Here is a 17,679-nt window from a genome sequence, read left to right on the forward strand (position 1 = left end):
AACTAAAAATAGAACTACCATATGACCCGGCAATCCCACTACTGGGCATATACCCTGAGAAAACCATAATTCAAAACAGTCATGAACCAAAATGTTCATTGCAGCTCTATTTACAATAGCCAGGACATGGAAGCAACCTAAGTGTCCATCAACAGATGAATGGATAAAGAAGATGTGGCACATATACAATGGACTATTACTCAGCCATAAAAAGGAATGAGACTGAGTTATTTGTAGTGAGGTGGATGGACCTAGAGACTGTCATACAGAGTGAAGTAAGTCAGAAAGAGAAAAACAAATACCGTATGCTAACACATATATATGGAATCTAAAAACAAAACAAAAAAAAAAAGGTCATGAAGAACCTAGGGGCAAGATGGGAATAAAGATGCAGACCTACTAGAGAATGGACTTGAAGATACAGGGAGGGGGAAGGGTAAGCTGGGACAAAGTGAGAGAGCGGCATGGACATATATACACTACCAAACGTAAAATAGCTAGCTAGCTAGTGGGAAGCAGCCGCATAGTACAGGGAGATCCGCTCCGGTGTTTTGTGACCACCTAAAGGGGTGGGATAGGGAGGGTGGGAGGGAGGGAGATGCAAGAGGGAGGAGATATGGGGACATATGTATATGTATAACTGATTCACTTTGTTATAAAGCAGAAACTAACACACCAGTGTAAAGCAATTATACTCCAATAAAGATGTTAAAAAAAAAACCATAATGGGGCTTCCCTGGTGGTGCAGTGGTTGAGAGTCCGCCTGCCCATGCAGGGGACACGGGTTCGTGCCCTGGTCTGGGAAGATCCCACATGCCGCGGAGCTCCTGGGCCCGTGAGCCATGGCCGGTGAGCCTGCGCGTCCAGAGCCTGTGCTCCGCAACAGGAGAGGCCACAACAGTAAGAGGCCCGCGTACCGCAAAAAAAAAACCAAACAAACCATAATGGAAACGAATATGAAAAAGAATATATATATGTATAACTGACTCACTTTGCGGTACAGCGGAAATTATCACAACCTTGTAAATCAACTATACTTCAATAAAATTTTTTTAAAAGAGATAATAATAATAGTTTATTAACATGGCTATGTAGTATTGGTTTTAATAACAGTTCATTGAATAAAAAAATATTAAATTCAGTACAGTAAGATAATTTTGAGTTTTCCCTCATAATATAGTTTTGCTGGTACTGTCTCAAATGAATCTTAGCAGAAAATCTAGTCTATATTCGTTTCTCTCAAGACCTCAAATATCAAGAACACTAAAATTTTAAAATATTCATTATCATAAAGCCTTCCATTTCTTGTCCATTTTCATAAAAGTCAATGTGATAAACTAAACTTTTTAGGGATAACCAAATTATTTCAAGTTGTTCATTGTTAATCCTCTATTTTACATCTAAGAATAGTCTGAAGTACTAGATATCATAATTTGTAACAGAAATAAGTTTTATAGGTATAATTTTCCTTAAAGAAAAAAGATAACATATTCCCTATTACTGTTGCTCACATACTTGAAATCTAAAGTAGGCTCTCATATAAGATTCGTGCTACAAATTACAGAACAAGCACCGTATCATAGCAACCCAGCAATACCACTACAGTGACATGCTGAGGATGCAATCCAAGATTCTAATTTAAGAAACTGGCACAGAATATAGGACATGCAGCTTTTTTTGGCAATACCCCTAGAACATTAATAAGTAAGAGTCTAAAATCAGCTTTTATTTGAAACTTCAGAGGATCAAGCTTTTATAAGGTAACAATGGGAACGTTTATTAACAAATGATTCACAGCATTGTAACTAAATATGACTTAGGTAAGGGTCTATGATTTCATTAAAATTGAAAATGGTGGGAAAAATTGTAGATATCACATCTTAGGAATTTGAATACATGAACCCTACCAGTTTGATAATGCATTCTAATATACAAATGTAAACCATTTTAAGAAAACCCGTAGAATACTATCTAGAACTTTAAAAAGCATAAATATTTACATGCTTTACTCAATTACCATTCAAATGCAAATACATTCACAACTACTACACTACAAAAGGGTTAAAATATACTGTTCAATCTTTATTTCAAAAAATTATGTTACCTCTTGTTATCAAAACCACTTTAAAGGGGCTTCCCTGCTGGCACAGTGGTTGGGAGTCCGTCTGCCGATGCAGGGGACACGGGTTCGTGCCCCGATCCGGGAGGATCCCACATGCCGCAGAGCGGCTGGGCCCGTGAGCCATGGCCGCTGAGCCTGCGCGTCCGGAGCCTGTGCTCCGCAACGGGAGAGGCCACAACAGTGAGAGGCCCGCGTACCGCAAAAAAAAAAAAAAAACCACTTTAAAGAAGATAAGAACAAGAAATGAAGATGAGCTAGTGGGGCATGTTATATGGATTTCTTGGAATGTAGAACCTTGAGAAGCAGATACTGAAAAACAGTCTCCTAGAAGAATAAATGGAATATTGTGTCATCTATTTAATTCAATTTGAATATAAAATCTATTCATTAAATAAAGGTTTTTAGAAGCATCTTTGTTTCATTTGGGACCCTTGGGGAACAAGAAGTGTTTTAAAACAGATCTTTATAGATGGTTTCCATAGCTGTGATGAGGTTCCATCTTGCAGCTAACTCTATCTGCAACTCCTAAGAAACACCTGCTACTGTGTTAGGAAAAGGATTACCTACTTTAACAAGGTGGTTCAAATCTCTAGAGCAGGGCCTAAGGGCCACAAAACAACCCACCCACTTCCCTCCTCCATCTGACCAGAGACGGGCTTCAGCATGGCGGTGGTGCTGCAAATCCAAGGACCCTGAAATTATATACAAAATATTGTATATGATATTTTCTGAGATGATGGATTTCTTTAATCAGATTTTCTAGGAGATCCATGTATAATCTCCCTAAAATTAAACACCAGTACTCTTAGAAGTTATTTCCTCTCCTTTTAACATAAGGAATTTTCATAATCAAGGTTTAAAATGATTTGACTCAGTATTTCCAAAAATAAAAAGTTTAATCAGAAACAATTCTAAATAGATTTTAATTTTTTTCTTTCAGAAACATGCTATTTATAGTATTCTATTAAAGTGAAAGTAATGGGTTATAGAACAACATACATTATATGATCTCACTAATGGGAAAATATAGGAAGATGTTCAAAATTTTAGAAGTTTCCTCTGCCTGGGGATTTTTACTTTCTATTGACTTGTTTTTAAGAGTGAGTCTGTAAGTTTTTACAAAAATAATAAAGCCATTATACAAGAAATAGGGTAGTTAAGAATATGACATTTCTCACTGCATAGTCTTTAAATGACTTTATTTTAGAAAACCATGAAAACTGAGACTCACTCATGACTCACAGCAAGTACTGTATCCTAAAATAGTCATTCCTATTCCACAGGAGAAGCTACTTTTCTAGATCTTTTTTTAAAAAGAAGAAGTTCTCAAAATATCAAAATATGATTATGTGTAAGCTTATACAGGTGGTTCAAATTAAAAACAGAATTATCAAAATATATGAAATACCAAAATCAGTGCCTGGGTATCTGGTAGCTAAGTAAAACCTGGGTTATTTTTACCTCTCCTGCATGAATGATAGAAATTTCCTATGAAGGAAATATGACTGAAAATTAAATGCACCTGAAAAGCATTTCATTGTTACATGTGCTACTTTATTTCCACTTTGGATTCAAATTTAGTCACAAATGTATGTAGAAAACTACTTAGAGAGATGACATATTGTCTAATTTCAGTTTTTCTCAGTTTTCAGGAGAATAAAATCAGTAGAGTGATGGATGAATTGGCCCAATTGACTTTTATATCCAAGTCTCAGTTATCTTGCCCCAATTTATTTTCCTCCCTTGAATTGGGAAATAATGATCAGAAAGACAGTGCTATGTTAATGTGGTCATAGTTTAAAAAAAAAAAGTTTTCAAAAACTGTGTGTACATAGCTTGTGTATAGAACAGAGAAGCAAAAATAAGTAGAATCTAATCAGTCTTGATATTCCATAATAATTCCATAATTCCTCAAAGCTGCTAATTACTTATCATTATAACTTTAAGTGAGTAGAGACTCCAAATTATAAATCTAGCTCTGACACAAATGTGCTGAGTGATTAAAAGTTCATTTCATCTTGTTTCTCAGTACTCATTCATAAAACAACTGTTCTCCAACTTCTTCTTCAGAAAAACTTTACATTACTTTAAAAAGGGAAGAATTGTGCTAAAAGGGAGACCTGCAAAGATCAATGAAGCATTTTTATACCAGAAGAATTTAAAAAATAAAGATCCTCTGCTTTACAGGGTCTTAGAAAAACCTACTTTCAGTACCTGCCCAGGACCTAAAAGAAATCATTCTCTCTCTTGTAAGGCTCTCAACTACAAATATTTCTCCTTTGCACTGTTAGAAAATAACATGCTAATTTTGCTTTAGTGCAGATAATACACATCTTGGTTTCATATTACAGAGGACGAATCAATTGAGAAGATGAAGCTATAAATGACTTGCACAAGAATATAACCTACCTGTTTTGGTTTCTTCATCAACAAAATGCTAAATTTGGGGCTGTATGTAAACTATTACTCAATTATAAATCATTATAAATTTGTGAATTACTGCATGACACAAAACGGTGTTTTTCTTTAAATCAATTTAATAGCATTTGCTTCATTATTTCATTCAATAAATATTAAACCAAGTACTGACTGCCTAAATTCTGGGAAGGAAGATATGGATCTCAGGTCCTGGAGCACTTTACTCATAGTCTAAAGGCAGAAAACAGCCAATTAAGTAACTAACCCTACTCATGAACCTGTCCCAACAAATTCTGTAATCTACCTCACACATATACCAAGGACATCTTGCCACTGCGCAATGTCTTATACACAGACATTCCGCTGAATGGGGAATATATAATCCCATTTTGCCCAAAAGACCAAGTGGCCAGCATCCCAAACTATGAACATTTTCTAATAAACAACGTTGAAAATCTTTTTTTTTTTTTTTGCGGTACGCGGGCCTCTCACCGTTGCGGCCTCTTCCGTTGCAGAGCACAGGCTCCGGATGCACAGGCCCAGCGGCCATGGCTCACGGGCCCAGCCGCTCCGCAGCATGTGGGATCTTCCCGGACCGGGGCACGAACCCGTGTCCCCTGCATCGGCAGGCGGACTCTCAACCACTGCGCCACCAGGGAAGCCCCGTTGAAAATCTTTTAATGAATGTTTAGAAATCATAGAAATTACCAATGGGCACTCTGTGATTCACACATCCAAAAGTCTATTTGATGTTTATACCTAGGTTTCCAAAAGACATCTCAAACTTAAAATCTCTAAAATATAACTTCGGATTTTCCCTCGTTATCTGGTTCTTTTTCTAATGTATTCCTTCTCAGTGGTGGTAGACCTATGCAACGCAGCTGTCCAAGCTAAAACACCTGGGAAACATCTTTGGCTCCTACCTTTGCCTGTCCATCTCCCCCAAACAATTCATCAACAAGTCCTAGCTTAGTTATATTGTGAATACATCTCTTTCTCTCCATCTTTACTGCTACCACCCTAGCCCCAGCCATATCATGCCTCATCTAGTCTATTAAAACAACCTCCTAACTGATCCTCCTTCTAAAAATCTTGTTCTGCTACAATCCATTCTCCACCCAGCAGCCAGTGATACATTTTTTTTTTGTTTTAATTGTCAAGCTTCCTGAAAGAGATGTCCATACTTACTGACTTAGCTTTCCCAATTTCCATTCACTCCTCATTTCTCCTTAGAGAAGTCTGGTTTCAAGTCTATCAATCCTCTGAAACCCCTCTAGAGTCACAAATGTTGCCTGAAGACTACCAAACCCATGGAAACATTTCCATTCTTATTTGACTTGTTAGCAGTTCTTCTCACTGTTACTAGCCTCACCCCACTCCCAATTAAAAACATATTTTCTTCCCTTGACTGCCTTGTCTCTACTCTCTCCTGTCTTCCACTCAAGCTGTTGCTCCTTCTTCTTTGATCATCATCTAAATGATGGTATTCCTTGCCCTCTTCTCATTCTATATACATTTTCAGTAAGCAGTTGCATCTCTTCAAATGCCACCTTTAATCTAAAGCTCCTAAATTCTTATTTTTAGCTCAGATTTTTCTACTTAGCTCCAGACCCAAATATCTAATTTCCTACTAGACTCTTCACTTCTATTTCCACAGGCACTTCAACCTGTCCCACAGACAACCTGTCCGTCTTCTCCCACATCAGATCTTCCACTCTTTTTCCCTTTCAGTAAATTGCTACCATACATCTAGTTGCACAAGTTAGAAATGTATCATCATTGATTTTTCCCTCTCACCAAGTCCCCCTGTGATACCACCTATCCCCACTTAGATAAGGCCACCATCATCTCTTGCCTGGATTACTGTGCCAGCATTAACTAGTATTCTTCACGCTCATCTCCCAATATACTCTTCACACAACTGTCAGGAATAAGTGCAGGACATGGCATCAAGGCTGTTACCTAGACACTAATTGTTGCTCCAGTCTCTTCTCTAGCCAGTTCCCTATTATAATATTCTTTATCACGGCCACATATATTGCTGGCAGTTCCCAACATACGCTATGCTCACCTACCTCTGGGGTTGCCCATACTGTCCTTTAGGTGGACCTCTTAGAACCCATGTGTCTTGGTCTAACACATCTGGCCTTTCAGGTCTCAGCTTACCTGTCACCTTCTCCAGGAAGCTTTCCCTGATCTCTCTCCTCACATACCAAAACTGAGTTGGGTCCCTCACACACTCCCCTAGGCTTTCACTGCTTACTCTTATCACAGCACTTGTCTCTAATTGAAACCACCGGCTTACATGTCTATATTTATCCCACCAGACTCTAAGCCCCTAAAGACATTTAATTTTGAAAGAAAAAGCATTCATCATTTTATTCACTTTACTGCGTAAAAGTTTTAATCTCTACAATGGTTTACCTAAAATTTAAGCACTATGAACATCAAAGAGGAAAATATTTCTGTACTAGATTTTGAAAGCAAAGTATGTATCTAGTTTCACAGCAGGCAAACAAAATCTTCTTCCTCTGGCTAATTATAAGAAGAACAGTAGTACAAGTTAAAAAAAAAAGCAGGGGCTTCCCTGGTGGCGCAGTGGTTGAGAGTCCGCCTGCCGATGCAGGGGACACGGGTTTGTGCCCTGGTCCGGGGGGATCCCGCATGCCGCGGAGCAGCTGGGCCCGTGAGCCATGGCCGCTGAGCCTGCGCGTCCGGAGCCTGTGCTCCGCAACAGGAGAGGCCACAACAATGAGAGGCCCGCGTACCGCAAAAAAAAAAAAAAAAAAAAAAGCAAATATATATTCCTATAGAAATTATATTTTATTTTACTTATGACTTCAACAGATGTTTATCTTTAGAAAAGTCTGTTTGGAAAATTATGTTTTTAAAAAAACACCCAGTTTTGCTAAATCAAAATTCAGAGCTTATGACAAAAACTGTCTCATCCTTTTGACTTTATCAATTTAGAGGCACAGGATTAACTATGAGTTCAAATAATCATCACCTTCTGGTAACAGCTATAATTCTGGAATATCTGTTATCAGTGAGTGTGAATCAAAGGCAAATCCAATTAAAAAGAGAAAATGTATCATTTTTAAAGCTATATTTAATATTTTATTATCCTGTACTACAAGTTAAGCCCAGTCATTAAAAAATTCTAGTTTCATACACCTAACATCTTTTTAACTATCGTTTATGCAGTTTCCTCAATAAGCAAAATCTGAGAGAGTATCTAAGAGCTTAAAAACCCTGTACTTCTTCTCCCTACCTTAATGAAAGCTTTTCTGATGAAATGACAAGATAGCTATTTATTTAGAACAAGAGTGAAACTCATTCCTAATGAAAGCTAAACCAGAATGACTTCTGAGGTCCCATTCAGCACTGGAAGGCTCAACTAGATATAACATCACAATAATGTTACAGTAAATGCAATTAGCATCACCATTCCAGTAGGAGGAGTGAGTTCCCAAGAAATCCCTTGCCTTCAGTATCCAAGTTAGAAATAGGTTCTCTGAATTTTATTAATGTGAACCTATCATATTTGGCAAACTACAAAAAAAAAATCCTAATAGATTTCTTTAAGAAATCTGATCAAAATTGCAGGATTTCTAAAATTCACCATTACACGAAAAAACCACATAAACAAATTCCTTCAAGGAAAATTCAAAAATATATATAAAAAGTGGTTTGAAACTGCTCATTAGTGAATATCCTGCCCAGACAAGCAGAGCTTATTTCACATAAACCTAGCCTGTCATGTAAAACTCTTTCAGTAAAGCATTTAGGTTCCCTATTACATAATAATGCACTGAAAGTAATTACATATTTAAAATCTGTTCCTTTCATCTCCTTCAAGGACATCCTTATAAATAAAGATTGAGCCTCAAATTTAGAAATTACTGGAAACTAGTTATTTCAGTTTACCCGATATTTACATAGTTGTCCACATCTGGAAGTCAACCCAGTATTACTTTTCCACACAGACATTACACAATACTTTTCCTAGAAATAAATCTATCAATAATGTTACACGTCACTTAAACCAGTCACTGCCAAAGCACAAATACAGCAGCAAACAATCCTTTGTTTCAAACCTACATTTACTATTTATTATCATGGTACTGAAAACCCAAAATTCATAACTTTGAATCAGATTTAGGCACAAATATATTAACACAAAACAGACGAGAACCCATCTGCTGGTAGATAGCACAGAACACCACTGAAGGAAGCATAATCAATAACGGGGGAATGTGTGTAGAGGGAGGGCCAACAGGTAATTTCTTAATCAAAACAGTGACTCCGCCTACATGACCACACTTATTATGCACAGAACACTGTATTTGGTACTATAATAGGATATGAAAACACAGATAACTTCTGCTTTCACAAAAATTTTACCATCTCATTCTGGATGGAGAACATCACTTCATAACTGACACTGACTCTGCACAACAAATCAACAAATACAGGTATCATTCAAACTGGTTGTTAGCAGAAAGGCCAAAGACAAAAGAGAGCTATGGAATATAAGTGGTCCCAGGTCCTTGCTGCCCCACCTTCAGTAAAAAACTGTGGTCAAGATTAAGATGATAGACGTAAAAACACTCTGACGAAAAACATTTCTTTTTCCTTTTTCTTGTTCTTTCCAAAATGCCCTGTTTATTCTGCAAAAATCTGGAATACTTCACAAATCTGTGTGTCATCCTTGGGCAGGAATCATGCTAATCTTCAATAGTTTCAGTTTTAGTATTATGTGCTGCCAAAGCAACCACAAGAAAAACATTACTTGACGCTAAATAAATACAAGGCATGACCAAAAACAGTTATGATCAAAAATATCTCATCTGTTCAACATCTAATAGTCAACATATACACTAGTAATGCTAGTTCTAAATCTTCAAGAGGCAGAACAATGCTGTGAACATACAGCAAATATCAGCTTTACATTCCAAATTGGTTGGGATTATCATGCTACCCTGAATGATGGGATTAAAACTAGGCAAACTGCTATCATATGTTCTCATTTTTACTTGACAGCTCAGCCACAGCTCTGAAAATCACAGAGAGAAAAAAAAAAAAGTGACCACCTTGTATCAAAGGATAATAGCTGATTTTTAATTATGATAACTACAGTAAAATCCAATAGAATCAACTCATCACACCTAAAACTCCAGAATCCAAGAGCACTATCCCCTTCAGGAAAGCAGCTGATTAGCCATAGGGGGCAGCAAAGTTAAGAGAGTGAAAAGTAAATAGCACGAGGTGAAGTGAGGGCAGGAAATGTTAATAGGCTGGGTAATGAGCCACGAGTATCCAGAGAAAAGGACAAAGTCTCAATTAATGAATTAAATCAATAGACAGATAATGCCAAACCAGTGATTCTCAACCCTGGCTGCATATCAGAATCATCCTGGGAGCTTTCAAAAATACAAATGCCTGCATCCTACCTTAGACCAATTTATTTAGAATCACTTTAGGGTAGGACCCAGGCACTGATGTTTTTTAAAACTCTCTAAGTGCACAGCCAGGGTTGAGAACACTGCTAAACACATAAAATAAAAATAAGGTAGTTTATATCCCCAGCTTTTTACAATTTAAAAAGTTAAAATTTTAAAAACACACAATCTATTATTTCCCAAATGTATGATTTTTGTTGATAAACCTGTCTTTGTCATCCAAAGAGAGGCAATACCTCATTAAAGACTAATTCATTTTTGTGATTTTATCAGGGGAAAATATTATTCTTACAAGTAAAAATGATTAAACTGAAGGTCAAAGGGGTTAAACAACTAGTGCAAAGCAACTGTGACTCATCAATGATACAGGAAGACAGTTTAAGTGTACTATTTACAAGATGGTACTCTATCCCAGTGATCACACTATTTTACTTAAATACATTTTACTGGATTCTCACTTTACAGGCACTTCATAAAAGGATCCAAAATTCAATTAAGAATCAGAGGAGGTAATAACATTGGGGGAAAAAGAAATTTGACCCTAAATAGGAATTCTGAAGATGTTAAATTAGACTTAAATGGAAGTTTTTCCTTCATGCGAAGGCCAGCAACAGACACTATATTAATTTCTCTAGAAGTATATCCTTAAAAAGTTTTTAAAAATTTAAAAATAAGTCTACCAGAAGAAATATAATATTACTTCCAGAAGACAGTCCTAAAATAGGTAAAATGTTATATCCCTTTGTAAATAAACATTTTTAACATATTCAGATGAATTTCAACTCTCCTTTATTGCCACCCCAATTACTAAAACAGGTTTTGGGTTTAGATGGAATGAAATTAATTTTGAAAGAAATCTATAAACCTTAAAAGTTCAGTCAGTAGTGTCCCTCACCAGCACAAAAAAGTTAAGTTAGTTATGAAATTTCAAATCGTGTCTTTGTTCTTGTTCCAGATACCCTAAAAGACCACATACATCAAGAAAAACAAAATTTTTTTTTCCCTATAGGTAAGCAAAGCACTTCAAATGAGCACCACTGTTACTGGACTCAATACCTTCAGTGGGACCCAGCTTCTAAGAATATACCAACCAAGAAACTGAGGAAACTTGGTAAGTTCTTTACCTCATCTGAAGGGGACTTCAATCTCAAAGCCAGTTTCATTCTGTTCTTTGCCATTTACTGGCTGTCTCCCATAAGAAATGCACATCTATACAATTCTACTGGTTAATTCAATTTCTCTGCTTGATAAAAAAACTTCTAACTACAACTTTCAATATTTTAAATAGTCACTCTACCCTATTTCCACATCCACACTTATGCTGATGTTACAGCTTCACCTCATTTCACATAAATCATATGTGAAAACTGATTATAAACAAATTATACATTAAGTACACTAGCAAAGTTTACTATTTATGTGAATCCCTCATTTAGAAAATACCTTTGATCTGGATTTTCAAATATCAAAGAGAATGGGAACTAACATTCTTTGCCTATTTTTAGGCACTAATTACATTATTTCACTTAATCCCCCAAATCCTGGGGAGATAGAAGGTATTATCCCCATTTTAGAGATAAGGAAAGCAACTCAGAAAGATTAAAATTTTACCTTTGACCCAGGGCTGACCCCAATGACCCAACTCTATGATACTGCTCAAATTTCACAAAGCAGGAGAACAGCAAAAATACTGAAATCATTTAACCTGGGTACTGGTGTCAGGTGCAACACCATCCAGATAAGTAATCACAGGCCTGAAACTAAGCTGTTTAAGCCTCAGCTTTCTCATCTGGGAATAATACTGGTCTTGCACAGAGTTGCTGGGATAACACAATGAAATATAATTTTTGTAAAAATACATTGAGCTACGGATTGTCACAATATTACCTTAGGTGTTAAAAAGCAAGGGTTATCGGGGATTAGATGTTACACAACTTTGGACTATTTCACTTATTATGAGTAATACTGTTTTTATAATTTAAAAATATAAATAAAAGTGTAAAAAAAAAAAGTGTAAAATAATTTGTAAATGTTATATAACTGTATGGCATCTACTATTTTACCAAACCAATCCTTCTAGAGACTTACACAAAAAAGGTTAAACAGACTGAAAAGCTTCCAATTAACTGATTTTTTTTAAGTTAAAAGTCTCCTAACTGTTGGTTACCAGATGAAAAGTTTAAGGTAGAAAAATTAAGTACTATACTAATGAAAATTTAAATACAGAAAAAATGATTGACAGAATGTTCCTACCTTTATTTTCTAATACCTAGTTCTCAGAGGAACTTACAGAATTGACATAAGAAATTTCAAGTATTTTGGAAAAAAAAATTTTTTAAGCTATAAAATATAAGGCAGTTAAGTTTGATGACCCACATAACATTTTCTCATTTTTAAAACATCCTTTTAACAAGGCTTGTTTTTTAAATACTTTCTGTAATAAAACAGAATTTTCTCTGAACATTTTCACCATTAAAATCCTGCAACCCACTTACTAAATTATTTCACACAAATAACTTCTTATAGATTAAAAAGTGGGATTATTTTGTTACTCTTTACCCATAGCATGCTTTAAGGAAAATAGCTGGCACCTTTCCAGTTTAGATTCATGTGGACAAAGTGTAACGTAAGCAGGTTGGCATAAACACTTAAAAGATTTTGGATGGCCACAGATATTGAATCACTCCACAGCAAGATTATATTTCAGAGCAGGAAGAAAAATTCTCTTTCATACATGTATTACAGGGCTTTCCACTGGTTTTTGTTAAGGCCACAAATGGAAAAAACTACTACTGACAGAAAAAGCACTCAACGTTGTGGTATCAAAGACACTACCAAAGTACCAAATGAAGCAACTGAATTTTTAAAAAACCACTTTTCAAGCATTTTGGCATCTGGAGTACAAGTAGTTTTTCCTAGTGGGTAATCTAACTAAGAATCTTATTCTTCAATTAAATTTACATAAATTTATCCTGAATACGTAACTTTGCTTATAAAGAACACTATATTTTCATGTAAAACATATAGAATAAGACTAAAGTTCTAATTTTATTTTTTTCTCTACTAGTGAGCAAAACACTATAAATAAAACATTCAATGACACCTTCAACTTGTTGAACTATACACCGTGAAATCTGGATGAATACTGACTCTGCATATTTTTGCTAGGCTTTTAAAAACAAAATATATTAAAAGTGCATCTCCTGGCTTGAAGCAACCATATATCTAATATTCAATTATTTTTATTAAATATAAGTAAATATTATATTAAAAAAGACAATATAAGGAACATCTTACTAAAAAGCAAATTAAACATGAAAGAAAAACACTAGCACCAAACCTTCAAACTGCAAAAACAATTTGCCAATTTAATGAAAAAAAATTAAAAAGGTAAAAATATCTGTTTTAGTTAAGTTTAAAATTTTAAATTCATGAATAGTAGTTCAATGTCCTAATAGGTAAGATGATATTCTTTTATAGCTATGACATCACTCAAGTATTAGTCTTGGCAATGCCTACCATTGTGGTCTACCGTTGACTATGCTATGTAAATTTTCACAATTTTTGTATGCAAAATAGCAAATGATAAATGCAGTACCACAGGCTACACATCTTAAATAAAACCTTCTTTCAAAAGTCAGTTTGATTCTGGCTGTGGGATGTCTTTAATTTAGAAGCACCCCAAGAGGCAGGGCAGTGTAGGATCTGAATGGGGTTCCAGAGCTATTGCAGGTCAACTGTGATTTGATCTGGGGTTTTCTTTAGACTCTTAGCCAAACTAAGGCTGGATTCATAGGCCCAAAGACAAATCAGAACCAGACTGGCCTTAAAGGGGATGCTGGAGCTTTTTCAAACTGATAGAAAAACCTGCTGAACATTTATCTATTTCAGTATGAACTTTTCATTTCCTGGCCTTGCAAAACAGATGATCTAGATTTCTATCAGGTTTCTTTTGTCGAAAAAAAATTTCGAATGTTTAGGACCATTATCATCTTGTTCCATGATGATGCGTATCTCATAAAAAGCAAAGACATTAAAATTATAAAATTAAAAGGTAGTAATCCACAAAGAATAAACTAGAACACCAGGAACCAATTTCTTTCTTTCTTTCTTTCTTTTTTTAATCCTCTAAACCTAGTGGGAAAAAGGAGTGAGCCAAAAGGAGTGCCAAGTTCTCCTGCAAGGCATTGACACGGATACCAATCTGAATTACTGTACAAACCTACAAAGTCCCTGGAATCACTGCTTGGCGAACTAAGTTCCCATTCCATTGCAAAGCGACACTACCTATTCCTTAACACCTCTCCAAGTTTACCGTGTGTATCTTCTCAGACGATAAAGTATTTTAAGTCTTTCTATTCTTTGGGCTAAAGGGAACATTTAAATCTAATGACCCAGTAAGACACTACACTGGTCAGATTTTCTAGGCTTTTTCTTTATAGATAAATCTAAAGGCCAGGTAACTCCTAACCGGTGTGTGCATTAGGATTCCTGGTCTGTAAGACTCTTAGGAACCATCAATGGGAAGGAAAGTTAGGGAGAGAGTGCGTACAGGCGCTTTATAATTGGAAAAGTAAAGGATTGGCTACGAGTGGCCGAAAAGAGGAGGCAGGTCTCAGAAAGGGAAGGTCGGAACGTAAGACAGGTTGTTAAAGCAAGATGGGGAAGGGCAAGGCTCGGAGTAGAAGAGTGAAGAACTCTACCCCTCGGGCCGCAAGAGGAGAGCTCCAGTAGCAAGGGCAGGTAAAAGAGCGCGCAGGTGGGGAGGGGTGCCGACCTCCTCCAAGACCGGAAGAGCTGAGGTGAACCAAGAAGTGAGAAAAGCAAGGCTCTTAACAGCAAACCTGTTTGAATCCAAGGGGGTGGGAGGACGCCAAGGAAGCATGGGGAACGCGACTCACACACTCCGAGCCCCAGCTGGGCAGAAGAAACCCTCAGAAAGAAATGAAGAAATGACTCTGGCGGCGCGGAGGCGAGCCCCCACGTTCCTCCCCGGGCTGCGCCCTCGGAGGTTACCTTTGAGCTGGGGCAAGGGGTGCAGCTCCGGCTGGCTGCCCTGGCTGCGGAACTGCGACGAGCCCTGCGAGCGCTTCTGCCTCTGCGCTTTGCGCACCGATTTCCGGGTGAAGCCGTCCACTTTCTCCGAGGCCGAGATGGCGGCGCTGGCAGCCCCCGCCGGCGGCGGCGGCGACGACGACGACATCACCACGGCCCTGGTGCTTGGCAGCTCCGGCTGCTGCTTGCACGGAACGGGCAGCAGCAGGAGGAGGAGGCGGGGAAGAGGCGCCGAGAGCTCGCGCCCTTCCGCCCCGTTCCCCGGCCGCACTGCCCTCCCGCTCCCGGGCGCCGCCGAGCTTCTCCTGGCCGCCCACCGACGCCTCACGGCCACATCTCAGTGCCGGAGGTTCCTGGTCCCCGACGCGCGGCGAACTCCCGGGGCTGACGGAGGCGAGGGCGGGGGTGGGGGGGGGGTGAAGAAGTTGTTGACTACGAGTTCGGAGGGCTGGTGGACGGGAGCCCGAAGTTTAGACAACTGAGGCGAGGACGCTGGGGTGCGGACGTCGAACGCGCCTCTCGTCCCTGCAGCCCGGGTCGCCAGCCGGCCGGCCCGCCAGCACCTCAGTGGCCGCAACTAGCGCAGCCCGCCCTGCCTGGAGCCTCCTCCCGAGGCGCTGCCATCGCGGGTCCCCTCCGAGCCGCTGTCGCCACCGCCGCGGTGTCCGCTCTTCCCTGTCAGCGCCGACCCCTCATCTCCCGTGAACCGCCGCCCCGGCCCTGGGCGCGCACACACACTCGCTCCTCGAAGCGCCGAGCAGTCCGAACCCCCTCCCCCACGCGCCCTTCCGCAGCCCACAGAGAACCCCTGGCGGGCGACCGCTACAACTTGAGAAGGTGCTGGGTAGAGGCAAGGGGGGAGTGTGAGTGCGTGTGCGCGCGCGCGCTAGGGCGCGCGGCCAGGGGGAGGGACCGCGCGGGGGATGGGGAGGGAGGAGATTGACTGACAACTTCCGCGGGGTCCCGCCAGCCTCTCGGAGGCCCGGAAAGGAGTAGAGGGTGGGAAAGCACGCCAGCTCCCTCAGCCAATCGCATGGCTAAGCGGCAGCAACGGGGTGAAGCTTGGCCTCATGCAAGGGCTATCAAACTGGGAGGTTAGGCAGAGGAATGGGGCGTGGTTGTATGACGGACCTAGGCTACAGCCAATCGTTAGTGAGGATGACAAGCGGAGTGCCACTCTCACGTCACAGCAGTGTAACTAACTCTCTAATGATTGAGGGGAGGTGCCCCTCCACCAGCGATCAGCTTTGCACGCCTGCGCGACACCTCCAGGCTATAATTGCACTCCTGACAGCCTATGAGAAGACCGGGAAACTAGAGGAGGGAGTTTAGGGAACAAAATAGACTGCGCCCATCCTTCCCTCCCCTCTCTACTGGCCAATGAGGAACTGAAGCGACTGGTGGAGAGCTTGAGGGCTGGGGCGCGAAAGAGCGCCAGGTGTTACATCACTGAAAAGGGGTGGAGCAAAGGCCTGGTAGGGGTGGAACAAGCAGTGTGATTGATGGCTGAAGTAGTCCCACTGAGGAAGGCGAGGAAATGAACTTGTCCAATCAGAGCGAGATGCTGGCCCCTGTGGGCGGGCCTTGGAGCCTCGCCTGCCCTAAGCCGCGCACTTGGAAGTTAACGGGATAAATTTATAGCTCTCTGGTGGCTCTAGCACTGCACTTCCTGAGAGCTGTTCTAGCGCGAGTTTGGGCAGTCTGGCGTACACTACTGCAAAGAGTTTCCCAGATCCACACCCTGCTGGGAGAGATTTATCATTCCCAATTTAGTGTCCTACTAATTTTCACTCTTCTTCAGCCGGAGGCCTTCAGCTGCTCCAACAGGAAGAGTACAAATTGGCTGATCTGTGGTTTGTGGATTTGAGGGCTTGCCATTTACTCTTACTGGGATCCCCTGTAGATTCCATCCAGATTTTAAACTTTTTAAGGACAGGGACTACTGGTCATCTTAGTTTTTTTGTGTGGCGCTTTCTGTATAATGATGCTTAATAAAAATAAGTGAGCTGAACAGTCTGTCTTCTCTGCGGCTTGGCGGACCCCAATCACCATTTCTCTCCCACAAGCCCCAGACCTCTTCCTTTCGACAAAATTAAAATGGTTGCCATATATTTAAGCAAAACTATCTGATGCATATGTACCGAAGATGCCAACTTTGGGTAGGAAGTTGGATTCCAGATCTAAAACCAAACACTACTTTAGAATACTTCCTTCCTTACATTCACTGAGTGGTGAAATCGTACACAAGCCTCCTAGTCAAGGAGGTTCAAACCTCAGCAGCGTCTTTGACACCTTCCTCATCAAATCAAGTTCCAGATCGTGTTGAATCTACCTTCACAAACGTTCAAACCAAGCCTTCCTTACAATTTGCACAACCAACCCACCAAATATAGTTCAGGGCTTTCAAACTCATTGCCAGATCAGTCTTTTTAAATGCCAAATTTTCTTATTGGCATGTGTGAAGAACCATCCAGTACCTACAGAATAAAGTCCCAATTCCAGGCGCTTCTCAATCTAACTCGTGGCTGTCTTTCCAGGCATCAATCGTGCCATGTCCCTACACAAACTCTTTTTCAATATAGACACATCATTCTACATACTGACACCCTAAAAGTATAGTGC

General features: G+C 39.6%; 1 protein-coding gene and 1 pseudogene across 1 annotated transcript in view; both read right to left on the minus strand.

The window, feature by feature from the left end:
* PPP2R5A (protein phosphatase 2 regulatory subunit B'alpha) overlaps window positions 1-15,701 on the minus strand; it is a 94,326-nt gene extending 78,625 nt beyond the window's left edge. The window contains exon 1 of the mRNA XM_065891017.1: window positions 15,019-15,701. Within this exon, the coding sequence (XP_065747089.1) occupies window positions 15,019-15,205 (187 nt within the window). The 5' untranslated portion in view covers window positions 15,206-15,701. The remainder of the gene's footprint in view (window positions 1-15,018) is intronic.
* On the minus strand, window positions 9,215-9,314 carry LOC136140577 (U6 spliceosomal RNA; annotated as a pseudogene).
* Window positions 15,702-17,679: the final 1,978 nt, after the last annotated feature.

The sequence above is a fragment of the Phocoena phocoena genome, chromosome 1 (genome assembly GCF_963924675.1).
Source record: "Phocoena phocoena chromosome 1, mPhoPho1.1, whole genome shotgun sequence".
Lineage (NCBI taxonomy): Eukaryota > Metazoa > Chordata > Mammalia > Artiodactyla > Phocoenidae > Phocoena > Phocoena phocoena.